Below are 16,841 nucleotides of genomic sequence, written 5' to 3'. Positions count from 1 at the left end.
TAACTTTTCTAGCTAAAGATGCAAATTTGGCTTGGACGTCATGATCTTTCCTAAGGTTGTATATATCTCCATTAAATGTATGAGGTTGAGTTTTACTCAGTGCCTCATAAGTACCCGCAGTGTCCCAATTTTGAGCATTTTCAGCTAACAAGTCTAAATACTTATTGCTTCATTAGGGTCTTTAACTTCAAACATTCCATTGCACATCAATTCAACCATTTGCCTATCTTTAAGTGTTAACCCTTTATAAAAATGTGAAACCAATCTTCACGTTTCAAGTTTTTCAACCTGATTACTTTATGCCAATGGATTTTTGATAGAGTAGAGTATGGTTACACATTGACTTATTGGGCAAAAATGAGGGAGCTCTTAGAATTGGTTAATCTTGCTTTTGTGTTAATTGAAAATGTACTGAATCTATAAGTCGATCTTGGATTGGCTATGTGGTTTACGTTGTGTTTGTAATATGATATCATTTTCTTTTCTTTTTATGTCATTCACTATGGGTTGTCTTGAATAGGGCAAAGCACACAAGTCAGAAAATTTATGGGGTCCAAAATTATCGGCATAATTGTTTAATGATTATAAGAAAGAAGTCTTGTTTCTTAAATCTTAGGGTTTCTTAAACTGAACCTTCTTAGATCAACTGAAACAAAATGATAAAGAAATAGAGGAATCTTGCAAACTTTTTGTTAGTGAGTGGAATGGGATATTGTTATTAAGGAGGGATTTTTCATCATTGAAGTTTCTGTATGTATCAGAATGTATTCCCACTTCCAAGTAGGACTTTCAAGAGAACCTAAAATTCAATTAAATGGTGCCCACCAAGCCTAGTTTAACATTAAGAGCTAATAGAAGGAACACAAGAAAGATAGAAGAAAAAGCAAGATAAAATTACATCCAATTTTCAATGTCCCAAATATTCTAATTCTTTGTAAAATCATTACTAGCCATAAATGGCCAAGAACCAACTTGAATTGGTTCATTGACAGAGTCTTCATACTTGGCAAATTAATTCAGATAACTTGTTGTACTACTTCCAACTATAACTATGCATTTTGTCGCAGGGTGCGAGCTGGCGCGTTGTTGTTTAACGACGACAAAGATTTTTTATCGTGCCTTTGGTATAAGGTGTTATGTGTTGGAAAAGGGTTTTAGATTTAATCATAAAATTATTATTAATATTTAGGAATCACCACCTAGTATTATAGTCACTAGAAACCTATGGTCTGTGAGAGTCTAAGTAAGTGACTGGCTATACAAGGAGAAGACACATCACCCCTAGTGTACCCTACCTAACGTAAGCTACATTGTTGTTTGATTGTTTTTTTTCTAAGTTAGGTATCTGTTGGTCTTTTTTAAGGCTCAAGGCAGATTTATCTTTGTAAGAGAGTCTCTACTTTATTGGATTAAATCCTAAGCATTCTAAAGTCTGAATTTTAGCATCGCATTTATTTACATCTTGTATCTTTAATACTTGAGGGTGTAATTTTTCGTGTAATTTTATCCCCCACAAATATTAAAGTCTACATCTGGATTATAAAAAAAAAAGATTGGAAAAAGATTTTTGACATGTTGGCAAAATCCTAATGGATAATCATAAACTGGTTACGATATCTATTTTTGGATTTTTTTTACATGAAAAAGATGTAATTTTTGTTTTTTTATGAAAAATATGCTTGGCAAAATTTCAGGATTTGGCCTTATGCAACAAAATATTTTAAAAAAATAAAAATTGATTTAAAAGTTTTTTTGAAATTTTCTTGAAAATGTTTTGAATTTTTTTATAATTTTGGAGGAAACCAAGTATTTTAATATCAAATTTGTATTTTACAGTGTAAATAAACAACCCAATATTATGCAAAATTGATAGAAAAATATGCTAGAAAATCATAATTTTTTGAAATGATTTTTTTTGAAAATTTTTAGATTTAAAAAAGAAAAAAGAAAAAAGAGAAGAGCATAGTCCACTACATGAACAATGGACGTGAATTACAATTTGTGTTCCATTATTCAAAACAGTGGAACTCTCATGGGGAAGACGAAGAACCAGTAAAAGGGTAGTAGACCACCTGGAATGGAGGTGATGGCTGGCGGGCGGGGAGGATGACTTGAAGGTGGCGGTGAAAACGACAATGGAGTTGGCTAGAGCGACTATAGTTGGAAGAGGTAGAAGAAAAGATTGTAAAGGAGAAGAGAGAGAAGGTCACGATGGCTCCTTGGTGCCGGTTGGTGGTAGAAACGGTAAGGGGATTTCATGAGGATGGTGGCTAAGGATGTGATAGATGGTGGTCGGCATGGCAAAAAAGAAGAAGAAGAAAACCTGGAGCGGGGAGAAGGAGGAGAGGAAGGAGAGGAGAAAGAAAGTCACGGTGGTTGGTTTGCCATTGGAGAGGAGTTAGGTTGATGGAAATGATAGTGGTAAAGCTAGTAATGAAAGTGATGGTGGCTGAAGGCCACGATGGAGAGAGAAAGAAAGAAGAAAATTTGCAGAAATCAGTAAGAAAATTAGTTTTTCAGCTAACTTTGGACCCAATTTTATCCTCCCTCAAGCCATGAAATCCACTTCTATTTATAGGCAGTGTTAAAGGGCAATCTTGTCTACATTGGAGAAAACATTTAGCCCTTAATTCATTTGGAAATGATCCTAACCATTGGCTCAAAGTAGATATCATAAATTGCAAATCTGCAGATAAAAGTTGCCTCTTTAGGCTATTAATAGAGATGATTTATTATCATTTAGGCTATTAATAGAGATGATTTATTATCATTTAGCCTAAACTGATCAATGGTGTTCTATAAAAAATGCAGAGAATCATCTTTGTATAAGATTTGTCAAATTTGATGGACATTGATACATTAAATGTAGTTGCAAAGTAGGTAACCTCATCAGCTTTTTCAGAGAAAAATAAGAAGATAATAAACAATGCTAATTATTGTTTTAACCAAAGTTCATTTCAGCCCTCCTTCTTTCAATTGCTTTTAATTGAAACCTAATTGGCCTTAAAAAAATTTTATTTAATGCAATTTAGCCGCTAATTTCAATCAATTAACATAGTAAAAACTAAATTTGATCTTTTAAAATTCTATTTTTCTCAATTAAACTAAAATTAGGCTCTCAAACTTAATTTTTCACTAATTAAACCCAAAATAAAATTAATTTGATCCATTTAAAATATAATTAAGTCCTTGCACTTAATTAAATCCTTCAATTGATCCCAAATTAATTCTTAAACATAATTAAAATTTGATTTGGTCCATGATTAAATCAATTTGGCTTATTAAAAATTTAATTATGTCATTGAACTTAATTTTTATGCAAATTCATTCAATTTGAACTTGAATTTATATTTTTCTCTATTTTTGGGCATAATAGGGTATAATTAGACTTTGAATTTCCTCAAAAAAATTATAGTTTGATTTTTTTTCTATTTTTATAGCCCTCCTTTTTTTTGCTTTCTCCATATTATTAGTCTTTATTTTATTTTTTTCATTTTTAATTTTTTTAAAAATTAATTTTTAAAGAATAACCTAAAATTGAGTTATGACACACTTCTTTTAAACATTACCTCCTGCTTCATGCTTAGTAAAAATGCTTCACGATTTGTTACCATGCTTAGAAAAAATGCTTCATGATTTGTTACCATGTTTGCTTTCTTATGTGATACATCAACATAAAAAAAAGAGAGAGATACCGTGTAATGCATTTTATTTAATTTGCATAGTTGTTTTGCAGGTGATCTTTCATGTACATCTCCTAAAGGCAGTTTCCTACATATATATTTTTTTTAATAGAAAAAACCCACCCATAAGGTAATGTATATATTGCATACAGGAACTCCTCTTATTCACCAAATAGATCTTACATGAGTTCTTGATAAGGTCCTTGAAGAATAGTAAGAATTAACGGCCACCTGAAAGGAGGGACTCTGTAACCGAGGACGAACGTGCAAATGCCGTGTCCATAGAAGAAGGATAAGAATTGGCAAAGTCATCAAAACCTTCACGATGTGAAAATGTTAGGCCCCTTGCAGAAAGACAAAGTGGTGAAATGTCAGGTCGAGGAGCATCCCCCTCTAAGAACTGCACTACTTGGCGCATACTTGGCCTTGCTGCAGGCTCAGAATGAGAACACATCAAACCAAGTTTCAATACCAATTCCATTTCCTCTGCAATATATTCTGTACCCAAATTGGGATCCCCTGCCTCCAGAATTTCACCTCCAAGCCATCGACTAAACACCCAGTCAACCAAGATTATATCCTCAGTCGGCTGTATTGGCCTTCTACCAGAAGCAACCTCAAGCAGGAAGGCCCCAAAAGCGAACACATCAGTGCTTCTCGTGGCCTTTCCAGTTCGTGCATGCTCAGGTGCGAGATACCCAAGAGTTCCGACAACGTGGGTGGTTTGAGGATCTGTTCCATGGTCATACAATCTTGCAAGGCCAAAATCCCCTAATCTTCCATTCAATTCACCATCCAGCAAGACATTACTAGCCTTGACATCTCTATGAACCACAACCTGCTCCCATTCTTCATGTAGATATAATAGCCCTGAAGCTACGCCTTTGATGACTCTAAATCTTTGGCTCCAATTGAGGGCGACTGTTGGCTGGTCATAGAGGTATTTGTCTAGACTTCCATTAGGCATGTAGTCATATACCAAAAGTAGCTCTCCTTTACGCCGGCAGTACCCCAAGAGAGGGACTAAATTCCGGTGACGAAGGCGACCAATGCTGACAATTTCCGCCACAAATTCCCTCATCCCCTGTCTTGATTCATGGGACACCCTTTTCACTGCAATCTGAATCTTAGAGGCTGGCAAGACACCTTTGTAGACTCTGCCAAATCCACCACTACCCAACAGCTCCTCGTCTCTAAATCCTTTGGTGGCAGTATAAAGATCTTTGTATTTAAATCGGTGAGGCCCATAGTCAAGCTCCCAATCTTCTAGCACTTCTGCAAACTTCCTTGTCCTTCGTATGACATAAGATATACTCGAGACTGCTACTAAAACCAAACTTAAACAAAGCACAGGCAGTTCAATGGTGAAGAATTTGGATGTCTTCTTTGTTCCTACTCGAGGAAGCTTAGGAAGGTGAGAGATATCTAGTGCTTCAGCTAGGCCATTCATCTTGAAGCTCCAGCCTAACACATAATGGGACGTGAAAACAGAACCGGTGGATGATGAGAATCCGATATACATACTACTGTTTAAGAATGGCGACAAATCACGAGAAAGAGTCAAAAGTGGTCTACTGGGTTTATCAACATCAATCGGAGCTATAGTGACATCAAGTTGCTTCTCCTTGCCATCATATTCCATCCAAACTTGCATTGGATGGCCACTAATTAGTGTCAAGTTTGTGAGCTTACCATTAAGTTGAGAATAATATCCCGCTGAAGCAGATCGTTCAGACTCTAAACCATTAATATCAATCCCAACATGGTTATCATCGATATCATTGAACTCGCTGCTGTATATCGTGTCAAGCTCCACAGCAACAACATGGTTGGTCTGATTCCCATTGTTGGTCTTATTAAATAGACCAAGGTACTGGCTTGGAAGAGCTCCTGGGAGACCTCTTGTGGGTGCAATGACAAAGGCAATACCATGGCCACTAACAGTTGCATATTCGGGTATGATAGCGAAAACAAAGGTAGTGGAGAAGGAAAAAGCAGTGCTATTTATAGAGTTCTTGAAGGTTACTGGGTTTGGATAGAAGGCGTGACTCTTTCGTTGCTTAGTTTCATTGGTTAGCCTCAAAAGGCCATTCGAGGTTAACTCAGCTAAGCCGTCAAGGCTTAGATTAGTGGATCGGAAGCCAGAGTAGGTGAAGTTGAAGTTGAGCTCTTGAGAGGCTGCTATTGCTAAGCTAAATAAGACACGCACCATTAAGACAATCCTGAATAACATTGCAACTGTATTCGTCTCTTAGGTGAAAAATAAATTTATAAAAAATAAATTATTTTTTTATATTTAATAAAATCATTAAAAATAAATTAAAAAATACTTTCAGTTTTTGAACTATATTATAAAAAGTAAATTATTTATATTTTTTTCAAGTTTATTAAAATAATAATGAATAAATTTTATAAATTAAAAAGTTGAATAAAAATAAAATTAAAAAAAATAATTTCATAAATTATCTTAAATAAAATAAATAATAATAAAAATAATAGACATCAAATCTAACAGATAAAAAATAAAAAGATGATAAAATTAAAATAATATAATTTTATAAATTATTTTAAATAAAATAAATAAGAGGATAAAATTTGATAAATAAAACATTTTAATTACAAAAATAATAAGAAAAAAATAAATAACAATCATAATAATATGAATAAATTGATATACAAATCAAATAAAAATAAATTTTAAATAATAAAATTAAAAAATATATAACAATAAAAAATTTTAAAATTAAATTTAATAAAATTAATAAATAATATAATATTTTTAGATTTTTTTTATAATTTTTTCAAATATATCTTAATAAGAGAGCCAATTAGTGAAACAACGTGGAGAATCTTTGCATGGTTGAGATAATCTAACTTGTCAAACTTTCAGGTTGATGTGAAAGCACAGTACCCCTAATTTGAAGGCAATATGAAAAACTAGTAAATTTCAGCAACTCTTTCGTGAAATATCGGGGTCACGCATCGTTTGAGTTGCAGTTAAACATAATTTTTTTAATTAAATTTAAATTATTTTTTTAATGTTTTTATATTATCTTTGATATATTAATGTAATAAATAAATAATTTTAAAAATATTTTAGTATATTTATAAATAAAAAACAATTTAAAAATTATTCTCCATTACCCTTCACTATAATAAAGTTGCGCTAAAACTAAAACTATGATAGATAATATAATTAGTCCAATCTTGAATTTATTTTTTAATGATTATAAATTTAAATCCTCTCAAATTTATTAAAAATTTATACGATAATTAATTTTAAAAAATATAAAATTAATTAAAGTATCCTTAAATTAATTTAAATATTTATATTAATAAAAAAAAGTTGCTCTACAGTCAGAGTATTCATACATTTATACTTGTTCCAAATTTCATGTAAGTAGCGTTTGCCCTGGATATACTGTGGATTATGTAATAGTTTTGAATCGAATAATTGAAATATGAATGTTATAAATTATATGATGATCGGTAGAGTTGTTTTCGGAAAGGATGTTGAGTAATTTTATAAATGTATGATAACTCCACTTAAAAGAAAATAATTAAAACAAAAAACATAGAAGAACCAACAAACAACTGAAATTTTTTGTGGATGCAACTTCTACGGGTGCCCCCTGACAAAGGAAGGAGAGACTTGGTTTCTAATAGACATTCCTGTACAAAGATCAAAATTTCATTTAGTGACGTAGAAGCGGACTAAAATATGACAACTAATGCAACAGAGATAAAACAATTCCAACTCATCGCAAAAACTAAGATACTATATTATAAAAAAAACTCAAATTATTAATATATGTATCTAAATGGTATAGAAAAATTATTGTTTATATATTCAAAATTATAATAATAATTTATAGTGTATTTTTCTTTATTGTTTTTGTATTTTTTCATTTTTTTCCCTAACTTTCCCCTTTCCCCCTTTTTCTTTTTCTTTTTCTTTTTGGTTTTTTTTCCACAATTACTTTCCTTTGTTTTTTTTTCATTTATCTTTTTTTTTTTCAAAATTATTTTTGTTGATTTTACTTTTTAAATATTGAGATGGTTAAAATTTTTTTTTTGTTATTTTTTTCATTAAAATACTATGTGATGTTTTCCCACATAGTTTTCCTATTTTATTTTTTATTTTTCAAAATTATATTTGTTGATTTTTTTTAATGTTAAGCTGATTGAGAATTTTATTTTATAATTTTTTTAAAATATTATTGATTACTACAATGTTTCTTTGTATGATTTTTTTAATTTAATTTTTTAATATTGAGCTGGTTAAAAATTATACTTATAATATGTGAGGAAAGTACTGTAATTTTCCTCGCAAATTACTATGAATTGCTATAGTGTTTTTTTTCACATGTTTTTTTTTTGTTATGTTTATTTTCTAAAATTATTTTTGTCAATTTTATTTTTTAAACATTAAACTAGTTAAGAATTGCAATTACAAATAAATACAAGTTTTTCCTTACAAAATACTATGGATTGGTACATTTTTCCTCGCATGGTTTTTTCCCGTTTCTTTTGTGTTTTTATTTTTTGTAATAGTTTTTTAAATTATCTTCGTTATTTTTTTTTAATATTGAGTTGGTTAGAATTTAACTTTATAATAAAACTTAATCATGTAGGGAAAACATTGTGGATTGCTATAATGTCTCCCCACAAGGATTTTTTTCTTATAATTTTTGTTAATTTAATTTTTTAATATTGAGCTGTTTGAGAATTACAAGTATAAGTTATTATAAATAAGACTAAATCATGTAGGGAAGCACTATAGCTTTCATCATAAAATACTGTGAATTACTATAGTGTTTCTAATATAATTTTTTTTTCTTTTTTATGTTATGTTGTTATTTTTTCTAAAATTATCTTTGTTGATATTTTTTTTTAATATTGAGCTGATTAAGAATTTAGATTTGTAATTTTTTTTAAAACACTGTGAATTGTTGTAGTGTTTTTCTATATGATTTTTTTTTTATAATTTTCTCCAAAATTATCTTTGTTGATTTTTTTTAATATTGAGTTGTTTAAGAATTATAATTACAATAAAGCTAAATATATGGGGAAAGAGTTGTAGTTTTTTTTACAAAATACTATGGATTGCTACAATATTTTTCTAAATGATTTTTTATTTTATTTTATTGGAGAAAACACTGTAGTTTTCCTTACAAAATATTGTCAATTGCTATAACATTTTTCCACATGGGTTTTTTTCCTTCCAAAATTATCTTTTTTAATATTAAGTTGGTAAATAATTTAGCATTATATTTTTTTTTGCTTTTTATTAATAAAAAAGTTAAATCATGTGGAAAAGATACTATATCTTTCCTCACAAAATACTATAAATTGCTACAAATCATTTTTGTTTAGCCTCTAAGTTTTTGATCACCAATACAATATTTGTTTTTCCATCATGAAATATTTGCTCCATCATACCTCTAGTTTTTATTACTTATCTAGCACTGATTTACAATTATAATATTATCAAATGCATTTGTTTTATAAACCGGCGGTAGCCCACAGGTATGTCATCTTATAATAATCTATAATTCATCTTAGAAAGAAACAAATATCCATGAAACCTACAAAGGGAACCCACCTCTTGTGTAACATAACAACACATGACATTTCTTCTTTTAATCAAGTAAAGAAAAGTTGAGGTAGAAAATTAGACTATGAGGGTGTTTGAAAGTGTGAAGGTGATTGTTTTTTAAAGTATATTTTATCTAGAAAAAACATTAAAAAAATTTTTTTAAAAAAAATTATTTTTGACATCAGCACATCAAAATGATTGAAAAATACTAAAAAAATAATTTGACATAATTTGTTTTTAAAATTTTAACAAAAAGCATATTGAAACTCACTTCTAAAAGGTGCCTATGAGGTGAAGCACCTAGATAAAAAGAAGTAGTCATGATATCTAGTGACTTGATATGGAAAGCCTAAAGAGGCGATAACTGGTAATAGATGGTGCTCGGTAAGTCAAATGATCGATAACTATGTTAGTAGTAGATGATGTTTGGTAAATCAAATGATCGATAGTTGTTTTAGTATCAAGTGGTGCTTGGTAAACCAAGTAGTTTGGTAGTTGACACCAACAAAAGGTCCTCTATTATGAACATGGGGACTTGCTAACAGTAAAGTCATTAATTTTGTGGAGAGGAAAGGTGCAACAATATTTTAGAAAAATAGACTCTGAAAATATTTATGCTAAAAATGCTAATAATAAAGATATTGTGAACTTTTAACCTGAAGGATTCATAACGTATTTATAATTCATAAATCTTGTTTTTTATAGAGAGGAGGGGTTGAAGTGTAATTTTATTCTTGTGATATTTTGAGTTGTATTCTACTCAAAATAATACATATTAAGTCAATAAAAAATACTAAGGGACTCGTGTGGAATCTTGAAAAAATCATTGGTAGGTGTTAGGCTTGAGTTCATTTGAAATGAAAAATAGATTCAAGCGCACTGATTAGATCCAAGTATGTTAGGTTTGAGAAGCGCTCCTGATCCTTAGCATATTGGACTTGGGTGCATGCTTGAGTCTAAAAGAGTGTTAAGGTACCTCTTTACGGCATTGGGTGCATACCCAATACCTGCTAAGTATGACAACATGCATAATACTATAGACGTGCGCCCATCCCAAAATGAGTTCGAGTGTATTATTTGGCTCTATGCACTTATGTCTAGTATGCGCTTAGACTGCTATGGTCGAGCCCATACTCTTGGAACCCCAACTGTATATTAAGCTTGAGGTTAGTAGCCCAAGCCTAAGAGATGTTTTTTAAGCCTATCTTCTAAGAGGTTTTTAAATCTATTTTATTTGAATCCAATTAGTATATTATTAGGGTAGTAATTTATCTAAATGTAGGGTTTGCATGTGCTCAAATAGTTGCTGCTTGGATTTTTAAGTTCACCACTAGAATATTTCTTACTTGGTATCTAATTTCATTATGACCCTTTTGGAAGAAAGATGTTTTATCATCTCATTATTACATCTTTTTAATCAAAATATGCTAAGTGCCATGCACCTAGTTTTTTTTTTGTTTTTTAAAAAATATATTTATTTCATTTTATTGTGCAATAAAAAAGTTAAAAGATTAAAAAGGCACCCTAAACCCTAGAAAAAATCAATTTTAAAAAAAATCACATAAACCTAGATAAAAAAAAGCCAAACTTGCTATCAAAGTCATGAGAGTAAAATTACCAATAAGAAAACAAATAAAAAAAACTTAAAGAATGGTTCTTAACCAACGTATTCTTGAACTATGAAATTGAAAAGAACATAAATTAAAAAAAAATTAAAAATAACTCAAGTCAATTCAAGTTAATCCATGAAATTCAGAACCTTGGTTCAAATATTGGAATAACTCTATAAAAAACAAAATACAAAAAACCATGCCTTTTTCTTAAAAAAATTAAGTGATAAAAAAAAAATTCTTCAAAAAATACAACATAGAATTTTCTTAGGATATTGAGTGATTATTTGCGTGGAACATTCATGGATAAGAAATAGTTGTCAAAAGGCTCTCTAAGAGTTCAAGACAAGGACTAGATGACATAAAAAAATAGAAGTAAAACATGTTTTGAAACTTCACACTAGAATCTAGTGAGGCTTCTTGGATGCTACATTTTAAAAGATGAAACGATATTGGTTTATGAGGTTTTATCTAACAGAAGCTTGGAATTCTATATTTTTTTGTATGAGTCTCACAAAACCTTTTCAAAAAGTTGTTCCAATTTTTCAAATTTAGCACTATTGAGCTTTGATATGAAGAGTCAGTGGAACATCTCCTTATTCACTGTTAGAACCACTAGAAAATTTGGTCTATATTCATGGAATTACTACCATAATCTTTGAATTTATTAATGGAATTTTCTGTCGGTATTTGCACTATCATTTTATTGGTAATTAATTTACCAATAAAATTATCAACAAAAATTCTCCGTTAGTTAATCATTCCTCGGTAATTTTTTGTCCATCAGTAAGTTTGTTGATAAAAAAATAATATTATTACTGATGGATTTACTAATAAAAAAGGTAAGTAAAAAAAAATTATCTGTTTCATTTCATTGGCAATTCCCTCGAAAAAAAATATCGTAGGTAATTCCTTCAGTAATTATTTAAAAATATTAAAAAAATTTATTTTACAAAGCCATAAAATAATTAAATTAATATTAATCAACACTCCACAATACTCAAAATGCTTAGAAAAGAAAAAGAAAATCAACTCAAACAAATTTGCAACAAATAAATAACATGGAAAAATAAACTCAACTAAAAAAATTCACAAATGAATTTTTTTTTAAATCCTTTAAATAAATCAACTAAAAATTGATCTCATATAAATAAAAATCATACAACAACATTCATACTATTATTAAGAACAAAAACAATGAAAAATAAAATTAAAAACAAATATAGTGAAAAAAACACGAAAAAAGAAGATTTTTGTTTTTTATGTTAACGTAGTTACAAGTGAATTTAAGAAGAACAAAAATTCATAAAGTATATTAATAAAAATAAATTGAGAAGAAAAAATAAGAAAGGAGAAGAGGACATACTTAAGCATGGAGGAGAAGAGAAGTAGTTGAGGAGAGAAGAGAAAAAGAAGAAGAAGAAAAAGACATACTTGAGCATAGAAAAGAAGAGAAGAAGTTGAGAAGAGAAGAGAAGAAAAAAGAAGAAGAAAAGGAAGAAGAAGAAAAAAAACAGGTCTATTGTGAAATTAAGAATTCTAAGCTTTTTATTAAGGCGTTTTACCCATGGTTTTATTGATAGATAATTAAATATTAATATTTTTAATTATTTTATTGGTGATTTCATTTATAATATTTAATTTAAATTTTGAATTTAATAATTTTTTTTTCAGAAAACCGTCAAATAACACTGACGACTTTTCAATCCGTTATTGATTTTATCTATAAAAAACAATAATTAACAGTGCAATTGAAAAGTGAATAGTTCCGGAGCTCTCTATAAAATACCGATAAAATGTTCCATCGGTGAGTCCCTTTGTAATTAACATGATGACTAGTATTCACAGTTTACAAATAATTTTATTGGCAAAATTTATCGATGGAATTGATTATATCAGTAATTTTATTGGAAAAAATAGCACATTATCATTTTTTTTGTTTTAAATTTTCTTTCTCATTGTAATGCTCTCGGTGAATACTTAGAGAATATTTTTGTTAGTAAAATCTATCAGTAATTTATTAATAAAAATATTCTTTTAATATTTTTATTTTTATTTATTAATTTTCCAATAATAGATAGTGAAGTTTTTCCCGGTGTTTGTCCTAGCAATTTATCAGATTTCCTTGGTAGATCATTAGGTGTCTTGATTCCCGTTTAACATTTAGGCACCTTGAACTCCGCTCAACTTTACTACTTAGGCTTCCTATACTCTTTCTCGGCTTGACCATAAGTGCTCAAGACTTTTTCACGATGCCTCTGATCAAGTTCAGGCTTAAACTTTAGGTGGCTCGACACAATGCATTTTGGATCTATCTTGATCTTGATACTACCCCATTTCCTTTCTTATCGAATCCAATCTAGCTACCAAATCATAAGTTGATGGTACTAAATCGAACTACCAAATCTAGTGACTTTTTTTTTTCGTGATTTTTGTAAAAACAAAAACGAATAGGTTTTTACATTTTGTTTTCAAAAGTTGAAAAAATAAAACAAAAGGCATTAATTCTTTATTTTATCTTATATCAGACTCTTAAAACTAAAATGGCTAAAATAAGGTGCAGTAAAAGGCTAATATCAAGCACATAAATTTTGAATGAATGAAAGGATAAGAGTTAATCAACCCAGGATTGAAATTTATAAGTGAGGAAGGATTGAAGGAGCCTTCCAATCCTTTTTTTATGTCTTTATCCTTTTTTCCAAATGATACTAAATGCATGCTTGCTCACTAGTTCCTCCCCTCTGATCCATCCCTCAACCCTCCTAACAAACAAAGTATAAAACCTAATTATAATTATAAGTCTTTGCAAAAAATAAAATAAAAAAATCGAGTATGTTCAATCATTTTTATATTTGTTGTGGCAAGAAATGAAGGTTGAATTTCAAATAGATGTCGATGCAAAATATGAAACTACACAAGACTTGCGTAATTTACTAATTTTGTTGATTGCTTACAAGGCGTCCTGATTAGGGAGACAAAAAGGATAATGCTGATCAAGCAGTACCACCCTTGCCAAGTAGGTATAAAGAAAAATCATTTTTGGTTGTTTTGTTGTTTGTAAGAAGTACCATCACGTGATTCTGGCGATCACGATCGAAGGCAGAGATCTAAAAATAATATTATTCTATCGAGGACTTGAAGGTTCTTAATTTTATATGATCCGACCATTCGGTTCCTGATTTTAACAATTATAGTTTCTCTCGAAAAACAAGGGAAAAGGATGATATACGTACCTAAGATTCTATCAGTAATTCAAAACCATTATATTCGGATAATCTCAAACATTAGTTTCCTAGCAGTAATATTTTTAGTTTGCTAACAAATATAGCATGCTTTAACTTTCTTTTTCTTTTTCTTTTTTCTTACACACGATTATGACATCTATATTTTCCATTTATGAATGCTTCGGTTTGGACAAATTTTAGGAATGCATGGGCTGGGGTCAAATCCTGCTGCAAAAACAACATGGCCTGAGTTACTTGGCTTAACAGCGGAAGAAGCTGAAAGAAAGATAAAGGAGGAGAAGCCAGGCGCTCAAATTCAAGTTGTTCAACCTGATTGCTTTGTGACCATGGATTTTCGACAGAATAGAGTACGATTACACGTTGACTCATTCGGCAAAATCGAGAGAGCTCCTAGAATCGGTTAATCTTGCTTTTGTGTTAATTGAGAATGTACCGAGTCTATAAGTCTATCTTGGATTGGCTATGTGGTTCACCATGTGTTTGTAATAAGTACGTAAATTTGCCTGTGAATATTGTGTGATATCATTTTCTTCTCTTTTCATGTCATTCACTATAGGTTGTCTTGAATAGGGCAAAGCACACAAGTCATAAAATTTATGGGGTCCAAAATTGTCGGCATAATTGTTCAATGATTATAAGAAGGAAGTCTTGTTTCTTAAATCTCAGGGTCTCTTAAACCGAACTTGCTTGGATCAGCCGAAAGAAAATGATAAAGAAATAGAGGAATCTTGCAAACTTTTGTCAGTGAGTGGAATGGGATATTGTTATCAAGGAGGGATTTTTCATCTCTGAAGTTTCTGTATGTATCAGAATGGATTCCCGCTTCCAAGTAGGAATTTCAAGGGAACCTGAAATTCAATTGAATGGTGCCCACCAAGCCCAGTTCCATATTAAGACCAAATGGAAGCAAAATAAGATCAAGAAAGATAGAAAAACACAAAATTATGTCGAGTAGGGTCATATCACATACCTAATTTAAAATTTTATTCCTAAATATTTTACCACATGAATATTTTGATCAAAACCCTTTATTATAGCTCTTTTAAGTTACTTATACACTACTAAAATTTTTTTATACAAAGCTGAAAAAATAATAAAATACTTCTAAACCAAATTAAAAAAGAATCCTAAATAAACTAATAAAATATAGCACATATCAAATAATAACTTTAAAGCATAATGATAAAATCTTCCCGTTACTACAAAATTTAACCCTCAAAATACCAAGGTCTTTGAAAGCTTTTAGCAAAATTTCCAATTAGTCCAATAGTTAGATTAAATTTATACATGTTAACATAAAATTATATATTAAAAAAAATCCCCTGCATAAGTGTTCATGCATTGGAGAGAATTTATCTTCGAATTTTGGTCATCCATTAACCCATGTTGTTGTTATTATGGACCATCAAAAGGAATACCCTTGCACTCCTCTGACCTCTCTCGGGTGTTGATATGTTATAATTAGCCAACTAAAATAATGTTTGCTAATAATCAATGCCCTAAACATCTGATTCTTTGTAAAACCATTACTAGTCATCAATGACCAATAATCAACTTGAATTAATTTTTGACAGACAAAGTTTTGGTACTTGGTATATTAATTCAAATAACTTGTTGTATTACTTCCAACTATAACTATGCATGTGTTATGACCCGAATTTCGAGTCTATGGCTAGCAATGCAAGAGCTGTGTTGAAAGGACACCTCACCTATATTAAATCTTGAAACAGACATATTAAGAAAATAATTTATTTAAAAATACACAACATTTCATAATTTTTAAAAATATTATATTATTCAAAACTAATGAACCCAAAAGATAGTTCAAAACTCTTCATCAGTAATTAAAATAAAAACAATAATCCATAATACTCATTACATTGTCAAAATCCAAACTTAATTAAAATAGAGTAATAGTGGAGCATCTAAAAAAAAAGTCTCATAAAACAAGTAAGGCATACCGACCAAAACAAAAGAAACAAGAATACTCAACAAAGTCTAATTGCTATTAAAAACTAAGAACTTGAAATAATATTAAGAATAGAGAGTGAGTTCAACCAATTTAGTGAGGATATAACATTTAATATACATTTTAGATATTAGTAGTTTGTAAGTCGATTTATATTGATATATATATATATATATATATATACATATATACATACATACTAAACATATTATTATAACGTAGTGAAATACATGTTAGAGATCAGATGATACCCGAAGGTGACCAGATGATACTTGAAAGTGACTATTGTGGGGTAATCAATTGTCACAGGCTGATGCCTCTCTCACCAGCTAGGTATACAGAATACTATGTGCACATAGACTAATTACTCTCTGTTAGCATGAAGTTACTGACAAGTCCTATATCAAGGCATAATATATATTTATAGAATTATCAAAGAAACGTATATCACATCAAATAGAATTTAGCTCGACAGAATGCGAGTGCAAATTTAAGAATAGATGAGTACTTGAAAAATAAATAAAAATATATAAATATTCAAGAGATTAATGATTAGTACTTAAAAATATATTTTTATCAAGGTTTTATATCATTATTTTTGCACTTGAAGTATTAATAACTCCTTAACTAAAACATGTTTTATAATAATATATCTAATAATATAAGATGCCTTTAATTTGTGGTAAATGTTCATTTTAAATGCAGGCCTATCACATAAATAAAAGGATTAATTGA

The 16,841-nt window shown here is 29.7% G+C and overlaps 1 protein-coding gene across 2 annotated transcripts in view; it reads right to left on the bottom strand.

Annotated features, from left to right (window-relative positions):
* Positions 1 to 3,677: 3,677 nt before the first annotated feature.
* The window catches only part of LOC105122427 (L-type lectin-domain containing receptor kinase IV.1-like), a 17,647-nt gene continuing 4,483 nt past the window's right edge, over positions 3,678 to 16,841 (bottom strand). Inside the window, exon 2 of one of the 2 annotated variants that reach the window (XM_011021516.1) lies at positions 3,678 to 5,923. In XM_011021516.1, the coding sequence (XP_011019818.1) occupies positions 3,904 to 5,916 (2,013 nt within the window). In that variant the 5' untranslated portion in view covers positions 5,917 to 5,923 and the 3' untranslated portion in view covers positions 3,678 to 3,903. The remainder of the gene's footprint in view (positions 5,924 to 16,841) is intronic. The other variant, XM_011021515.1, reaches the window with a different exon arrangement.

The sequence above is a fragment of the Populus euphratica genome, unplaced genomic scaffold, assembly GCF_000495115.2.
Source record: "Populus euphratica unplaced genomic scaffold, PopEup_1.0 scaffold20.1, whole genome shotgun sequence".
Lineage (NCBI taxonomy): Eukaryota > Viridiplantae > Streptophyta > Magnoliopsida > Malpighiales > Salicaceae > Populus > Populus euphratica.
This window is presented reverse-complemented; position numbering and strand designations above follow the sequence as displayed.